General features: G+C 37.2%; 1 protein-coding gene across 1 annotated transcript; it reads left to right on the top strand.

The window, feature by feature from the left end:
* Positions 1-1,633: 1,633 nt before the first annotated feature.
* On the top strand, positions 1,634-3,110 carry olig3 (oligodendrocyte transcription factor 3). Its single transcript, XM_053502703.1, has one exon. The coding sequence runs from the start codon at positions 1,749-1,751 to the stop codon at positions 2,532-2,534; it is 786 nt and encodes a 261-aa protein (XP_053358678.1). The 5' UTR covers positions 1,634-1,748; the 3' UTR covers positions 2,535-3,110.
* Positions 3,111-8,909: the final 5,799 nt, after the last annotated feature.

Genomic DNA, 8,909 nt, shown 5'->3' on the forward strand with positions numbered 1-8,909 from the left:
TGTTTATGAATAGATGGTCTATTTCTACCTTCTCAAATTTTTACCAAAGTTTGTGCTTATTCCCTGTCTTGGTTATCTTTCCACTGATTCAATCATATGGGACGAGTTTGTTATAATTAGTCGTGGTCATGCAGATCTTTGACAAATATTCGTTCTATTTAACCTCATTGGAATCTTGATAATTGTTCATAACGCCTCATGGTATCCAGTCCCAAGGTTTAATTAAGGCTATCGATGTCACTGTGATGCGTGTTGTATACTGTAACTGGTTTACAATATATAGTTCTACATTATTTAAAGTATAACAAATATCATCCCAAATGGATTTTCTGAACAACCAGTTTGTATTTAAAAGCATTATGATTAAGAACAGAAGTTTTTTTTTTTATTTATCTACAAAATGAAGACTTTTAGGTTGATCAAACATAGGCTTATTTTATATTAATGTTGTATTTTTTTGTCTTAATGGCAGCCTGTTTAGTTAAAATTAAATCATTATTATTAATTAATTAACAAAACTTAAAAAAACTAAAAAGTATATAAAATCTAAATATATATACAATATAAATATATTTATTCATTTAATACTACTACTATTACTACCACTGCTACTAACAACAACAACAACAATAATAATAATAATAATAATAAAAAAAAATGAATACACATACATATAGCCATAAATATAATTCTTTAAACAGATGAACAAATTAATCTCAAGTTCATGTTAAATGCATCCTTATCCGCTCCACCTGTTACTGCAGTTTCAATAATTGTCTAAATTCTTTTAAATTAAAAAAAAAAATTATTTAGTGATTCCCCTTAAATCTGACTTAAAACATGCAGTCTCACAGAAACGTATCAGTTTCAAGATCACATATGCAACCTGTGTTTTTCTTTAAAAAAAAAAAATCTAATCTTCTCTGTATTATATATAAAACCTTGTTTTCTAAAATTATCAAGTTTTTTTTTGGTTAAAGGTCGGAAATAAATGTTCCAATAAATAGGTTCAATAAATATAAATAAATACATTAATTCTATTAAGCCATTCTCTACAAAAATAACTATATATCTAGAATAATTTAATCTAAAACAAATTACAATTAAATAAGAAAAAGAATTATAAGGGATTCAAGGTTTACATTATACCATTTATTTATGAGATGTCAAAAACATTTTTGTACATGCATAACTATCAAAAATATTGAAATGGATCTAAAGGGATACCTGTTAAAAAGAAGGTGCATAGTGGAGTGAGCTGATTAACCTGACCCCCGGTGTTATTCTAAAAAGTGTCGAGAAGGATTGTTCAAGCAGCTTTTGGACTCAGAGGATCCTGGACTGAAGTGTCCCCCTCCCCTCCCACAGCGGTGTTACAATGAATATGAATAGCTGCTCCTCTGGTCGATGGGACAGTGAAAGCGCAGCGCCGCGGATAATGCGCACGTCATCCTAACGAGGTCTTTATGAATGAGGGCTTCTTTTGTTCCGGCTTCTCTCAGTCCGCACTATAAATGCCCGAGTCCCGCGATCGCTTCACCAAATAGCAGGTTGTGCATCCTCGGACCCAAGTCAAGACAGTGTCTTCTCGGTTATCGGTTACCGGTTCCAGAACCCACTACGGAAACGGAGGAAAAAAAGAGAGAGACTATATTACACGGGAAAGAAAATCAGGTGACAAAACAGGAGTGACTTAAAATCAGAGATAGTGTGAGAGACGGCCTCCCGACTCGAACCGAGGTGATAAAATGAATTCGGACTCAGGTTCGAGCAGATCCTCCTCGCCGGACGTGGACGAGCTGTATACGCTCAAGACTTCCTCGTCCTCGGGACAGAACGAGTTCGCGGCGAAGATGAGCGAGCACTTGTCGCGAGGCGCCGGCGTGGACAGGACGTCAGCAGTTGTCGGGGTCGGAGGCAAGTACAAGCTAAAGAAGCAAGTCACCGAAGAGGAGCTCCAGCAGCTTCGCCTGAAGATCAACGGACGGGAGCGCAAACGCATGCACGACCTGAACCTGGCCATGGACGGCCTGCGTGAGGTCATGCCGTACGCGCACGGGCCGTCGGTGCGAAAGTTGTCCAAGATCGCCACACTGCTGCTGGCGCGGAACTACATCCTAATGCTCACCAGCTCTCTGGATGAGATGAAGAGGCTGGTGGGAGAGATCTACGGCGGCGGCCATCACGCAGCCTTCCACTGCGGCGCCGTGGCGAACCACGCGGTCGCACACGCGCCCGGTCCCGCAGCCCCCACGGTGCACCACGCGCTGCTCGGAGGCGCTCTAGCACCGCCTACAGCGTCCTCCGCGGCCGCGCTGTCCGCCGCACTTCCCGCGCTCAGCTCCCTCCGCGCGCCTCAGACCCTGATGAAGACGCCGCCGACGCCTCCTCTCCAAGTTGGCACCGGCTTCCAGCACTGGGCAGGACTGCCGTGTCCCTGTGCCATCTGCCAGGTGCCTCCACCCGCCGCACACGTGCCCATCGCCTCCACGGGACACACGAGACTTTCTGTCGACAAGGAGGCGATGAAGTGACTATATTCAAATGTCATCATGTAAATTGTATAGGGCTGGACTCGCAAAAACAAACAAAAAAAAAGTATCTTGCATGATGTGTATTGTTTGTATAATTTGCTCTTTTGTTTCTTTTTCACGAAATCTGAATTCCCTCCTTGTAACAAGGATCTCGTCCAATTCATTGTAAATTAATTGCCTGCGCGTACTTAATCCACTGTAAATAATCTAAAGGCATCAGAAGACTTACATGTTTAAATGTTAGCTCTGCTTTAAAAAAAAATGTCGCCTTGTTGTTTTTAGACTGCGAGAAGCAGTACATGATGGTGAAGGTGAGAGAAAAGCTAAATGCGCGTCTTTACGCAGAGGTCAGGAAGTGCCGTGCGTTCCTTGTAACAAGGATTGTCAGAGTCTCACAGGATAAAAGTGTGCGACGGTGTTTTGAGTTGTTGTTAATTCGTTTGTTTGACAATTTAATGTATTTCACTGAAGTGTGCAAGCAATTGAACTCGGCGTGATGTTTTGCTGTCGGCGCGCGTTCATGTGTTGAATCGGGGTTGAATTTTCTGCATGAACGTCAAGTTAAAGCAGTTTAAATAACTACAGCATGGTTTTCTTGTTTTCTTGCTTTAAAAAAAAATCATTTTTGCTTATTTTGTTTGCTTTGCCAGAGACTACTGCCGTCTTTATTTTTGTAAATTCTTTATGATAAATAAGATATTTATTATTGCCCAGTGATCCTGGACAACATTTCAATAAAACACTTATGATGAAAGAGAATTTGTTCTGCTTTGCTTTTTTACAAGCTGTCGATCTTTCAGAAGTGAGTTTGTAAAAGAATAGCTTGTTAAATTAAGGCAAAACAGATTAACTTTATTAACTTAATGGTCTGAGCTAATAACTTTTTGACTGCAATAATTTACAACCTACTTTCGGTTTGATGGTGGTGGGGGGGGGGGTCTTGAAAAAATAAATTGCAGATAAAATGATGCAGTGTTTAAAAAACACTCAATAATTTGGCTCTGCACATAGGAGTTTTACTAGACCAATTATTAGTCCATGGTATCAAATAATTAATCACGTAGACACAAAAAATATATATAATGTAGCAACGACAATTATTATTGTTCTTTATTATTATTCTTTATTATTATTATTATTATTATTATTATTATTATTATTATTCATACACCTACTAATAATAGCAATCCCCAAACCATTCAAAATGTCAGAAAACAAAATTTACTGGCTGATTCTTGTTCTAAACTCTATCATTAGTGAAGCATTATATATATATATATATATATATATATATATATATATATATATATAATTAAATTCAATAATTCAATAATATATTTTATAAAATATTATCCTAAATCGCACTGACATGTTACAGTGTTGCTCTGAACGGACTGGAGGACTGAACCTGTAGTGATGCACTTCAGGCAGATCTCCAGCCTCTGGGGTCTTTTCATACTTATCCGGTAGACAGCAGCTAAACGTGTGTTTGTGGAGATTGCAAATTAATTGTTCATATGGGAACGGGAGAAGAAAACATCAGAGAGAGCGTGTGCTCGGATTACGGTAGATAATCATTCAGGAGAATGAAAATGAAAGAAAAACAATGGGGTTTTTCTTTTTAAAAAAAATGTAAGAGCAAAAGAGTACGAAAATAGAGTATTATTGCAAAATCAAATTTAAATATATATATATATATATATATATATATATATATATATATATATATATATATATATATATATATATATTTATTTAAAAATTCTTAAATCAATTGTCACTTGCTGATTAATACGTAAGCAAACAACACAGCATGTATTGGGATTAATTTTGGAAATAAATTATTAAATATTATATATTATATAATATAATTATATATAGCTAGTCCTAAAAACAAGGAACACTGTCGTACATCTAGGTTCAAGAGAAACCTGTTGTTACGCAGTAGTTAAATAAATCTTATCATTTTTTTCCCTGTATCTCTCTCTTTCTCTCTGTGTCTCCATTTGTTTCGCTTAATTACAGTTTTGGTGTTAAATAAAAATCCTCCCCTGCTGGAGCCTCATTAAGCATGTGGACTGTAGAGCTACAACGACTCTGCAGTGAGCAGAAGATTTGCTTTATTAAACTTTGCAGGGTTGATCTTCCCAGAGCGTGTCCAGAATCCTTAAAAAAATCAGACTAATCTGTCCAGATTCCTCTCGCCCTCCCTTCTGCGTTTTTATATTATTATCATGATTATATGTTCTCAGCAGACGCATTGCAAATAATTCCTTGTTAGTTCTTTTGATTTGCACCTGATTTCTCATGTCTTGGAATTTAAGGACGACAGAACGGGCATTTTCTTATTGTACAGATTTAGTGTATTTCATAATAAATATAGTTATCAGATATTTCACTTACACAGTGAAAATATTTTTAAAAGTCAATTTTGTTTCATGCAATCTTGTAGCAGCTGATCATCTTAAGCTGTCATATAAAAATTTATTTTCATTAATTTCTTGTGTCATATTTCTTGCCTATCAGAAATTGTTCCATTTATGTCCTTCTTAAGGAACCTTAACTGTTCAAAAACATTACATTACATTACCTGTCTGCATTTAGACTATGCAATCTGTTTTGTATACTTAGGGTGCAGCCATAATGACATAAGGGTCATGAGGCTATAAATGCTTCTGGATAATTTTCTTGTGGCCTCAGTTGAAAAAGAAGGAGCCACTCTGTTAAGTGGAATCTGCTCTATTCTTTAAATGACAAATGACCAGTCTTCGCCAGTGGACACACCTGTTACTGGAACCACTTGAGATTTTCTACAAGAAGAACCGTAGAAGGTCCCTAACAAAGGCCATGGGTGCTAACGACACTATGTCAGAGCTTAACTTGTGCCGGTCGACGCTGGGGGCTGCAATTGAAAATAAATTTTGTCTGAAAAAGGGCGTGTGGGGGCACACAGGAGAAACAGCCAGAACAAAAGCAGTTGTGGGATAAGTTATTGACTCCTCTGACAGGATGAATGCAGTTCATTATGCCCTGCCAGTTAGCACTGTGGTTCGCGTCCCGGCCTGCATTAGGCGGCAGGTGCAGGAGCCATTTTGTACCGTCCCGGGAGGGGAAAATGCCTGAGGCCTGTCATCAGCTGATTTCATAGACAAATGTTTGCACCGCACAGCTAAAACAGAAAGCATATTTCCATCATAAGAGCGTTTTGCAACAGCCATTAGTGTCGGCGCTCATTTGCATTCTAATTGGGCTGTTAACACAGTAAATGTCTATACTTCCTTGTTTGTGTAACACAGTGGTGTGGTTTAAACCTTATATATTCATTTCCATAGACCTGGTATTTTTATTGGGAATTCATTTATACATCTTCACATGATCTGATTTAATATAATCGGACCCATTATCAGTCTGTTGGAAGCTGGGTTTGCCTTTATAGCCCAATCAAACAAATCTCTGCAGTTCTAGTTCATTGCGACCAAAAGCATTTGTTAGCACATCGTAAATTACAGGACAATTTATTGGTGCACTTCTGGACCAACTTCAATGTAACTCCAAACCAGGCAGCTTAATCAATTAGAAATAGAGGAAACCTGGAGCCAAACTTACAGAGAGGAACAACTAAAAAGCAAGTCTTTTTAATGGCAAGTCAATCTACAACATCCAAGTCAGTGTTTAATGTCCCTTTAGCTCGAAAAACGCAATGGCAAAAGGAGTGTGCGCTCCCCAATATCCTCCCACTGTGTCTGACAGATGGCGTTCACTAGTTGGCCATAAATGGCTGTCACAGAGTGTTTGTCTGTCTGCCAGAGCCTATGAATAAGGGACTCCCTAGGAGAATGTTACTGCCCCGACATCGCCCGAAAACTAACCGTGCTTGATTGTCAACCACCAACACGTGAGGCCCTCACACCACCCAGCCTTCTGCTCTGATACGGAAAAGGTTTGGGGGAGCAGGTGCGATCAAGGGAAGTGTATTTAGTTAAATCATATGCCAGCACATGCTTCAAAGCTGCCATGGCTAATGTCGCTCAGGGCAAACGTCCTCTGAAAGATAGAGGATTCATGGCCTGGCCTCTACTACTACTCACAGTGGGTGATATTCGGACAGCTTGAGGATGGTGTCATGAAATTCTTAAAAACCAACCAAATCAGATGGCTGCATTCTTCCTCCTCCACTGCCTATTATAATACTTGAATGATGTGGAGAAGACAGCAATAATTAACCAATGTGATAAAGCCATTCTTATCCAGATGTGAGCCATTATTACATCTTACTTTTTTAGCCAAACGGAAAACTGCTGAATTAGCTGAAGGTGCTGTACTCACTATCTCTTTAGGACCTTATAATGGTCAGTAGATATTGAGGAGTCAGCCATAAAATGGTGTCAGTTTTATTGTCTGCATGAGTTTGGAATTATTATACAAAATCATATTACAAGGTGGACGAATCACTAGTTTGGGGACCCGAGTTGTTCGTTTTTTATTCATAGATGCCTGGTGGACAATTTGGTTTAACAACCAGAAAAAAAAATAAAAAAATTGTACTCTTTATTGACTTTCACAAAAACAGAAGTTTTCATTTGGTATTAATGCTAAAGTTTAATAGACTTCACAGCCTGTGTGAGTGTAACTATAATGCTACTTGTTCCAACTTGTGCTACCAAATCCCACTACATCCAATCCACACAAGACCTTTTTTTTTAGAATAATGAGCACACAGGTTTTTGGGTGAAACACTGATGAAATGGTGCAAATAAAATAATGGCTCTAGTCTTATCAAATCACCTAATCTAAAACAATGACCAAAAGCTGACTTTTTATTGAGAGAGCACATATTGGAGTACACATGATGCACTACAATAAAAAAAAGAGAGAAACTTTGTAGATGAGCACAATAATTAAATAGATGTTTATTTCCCTTAGTGCATTTCCCTAACATTAATACCAGAATGGTTTTTAAAACTCATATGTATAAGTGTTTATTTAAATTTTCTGAATGTTCATTGTGGTTATGAGAAAATCATTATATACACATACACAAAAAAATCATGGTCACATGATAGCATCAATGATGGTGTGACTACTGACATCCTTAGGAGAAACAGAATACTACATTTTGCTGCCATAATTCAATTTGAGTTTTATAAAAGGCATAGATCGGCAGATGGATAGAAAATGAAAGGATCAATGTCTTTGGGTCTTTGTCATAACCTGAATTTCTTTGCATAAGAGAGTCTAAGACTGGTTTAAACTGTAATAGACAAATTGTGTTAGACAAAGAAGTGGCAAAAGAATTATAAATAGTATAGATATTACTAAATAAAAAAAAAAAGGATATTACTAAATATATGTCAGTGTCAGTCAAAGAATCATTGTCCTGTGACAGGTTGGAGGTTAGATCAGATGAGAAATATCTTAAACAAACCATGCTTAACAAAATGAACAACGTAACTGCCTAATCATGGCTAAATTTAGTGAACTAGTTAGTTCTTAGAGTTATTGGCCTTTTGACTGGCCACTAGAATAAAATGAGTTTAATCCATAGCTCGATAACGTAAAACAGATCTCTTATAAAAAAGGGGAGATGATTTCTGAAATAAAACTGTTCTGAGAAAAGTAACTTAAACTATTAAAGCAAACTCTGGCAAAGGAAAATATATATAATAAGTTAGCAAAACGATCTACAGTGGTTAGTGTGATGGTTGAACTGGTGCTTTTACTGGAAGTAAGATGAAAGGTAAAGGGGATGTGATATTAATTCGATGACTTTCAAATGATAAAATTTATAATTTTCAAGTAGACCAAATGAACATGGATAATCATTTTGGACTTGTGGAAAGGAGGAGAACTTGGTTCTCCTAGTGAACATGAAGATTCTGTTTTCTGTTAATAGAAAAAAGGAAATATAGAGATGAATAATGAGTTAACTAGGAAAGAAGGTAAAACCTCATTATTGGTTGTCTTGTTAAAGCTTTACAACTGCATTAGTTATGAGAGGTTTTAAGCATGTACTTTTAAGCTTCATTTCCTTCGACACACTTAAAATAACGTAGTAATGGTAACAGCGTGTAGTGAGGTTCAACTCATCCGTGTTAACATTATATAACAAAGTCTTATATCAAACTTTTATGTTTTATGTTTTAAAAGATTAATGCATTTATTGAGAAAAAGCCACAACTATACATACAGTTGAGCATATTATAAAGCCAAAACAAGTTGCATGTTTGTCATATATTTGACATTACAGTAATGCCCTTTTGGAGGGGGCGTGTTCACTCTAAACAACCATGTATAACAAAGCTTATTTTGGAAGTCTCTTGGCAGAAGTGGATCAATGCCAGCCATGTGCCAGAGGAAATTGGTCACAGTGGGGGA

The sequence above is a fragment of the Clarias gariepinus genome, chromosome 8 (genome assembly GCF_024256425.1).
Source record: "Clarias gariepinus isolate MV-2021 ecotype Netherlands chromosome 8, CGAR_prim_01v2, whole genome shotgun sequence".
In the NCBI taxonomy this organism is placed as follows: Eukaryota; Metazoa; Chordata; class Actinopteri; order Siluriformes; family Clariidae; genus Clarias; species Clarias gariepinus.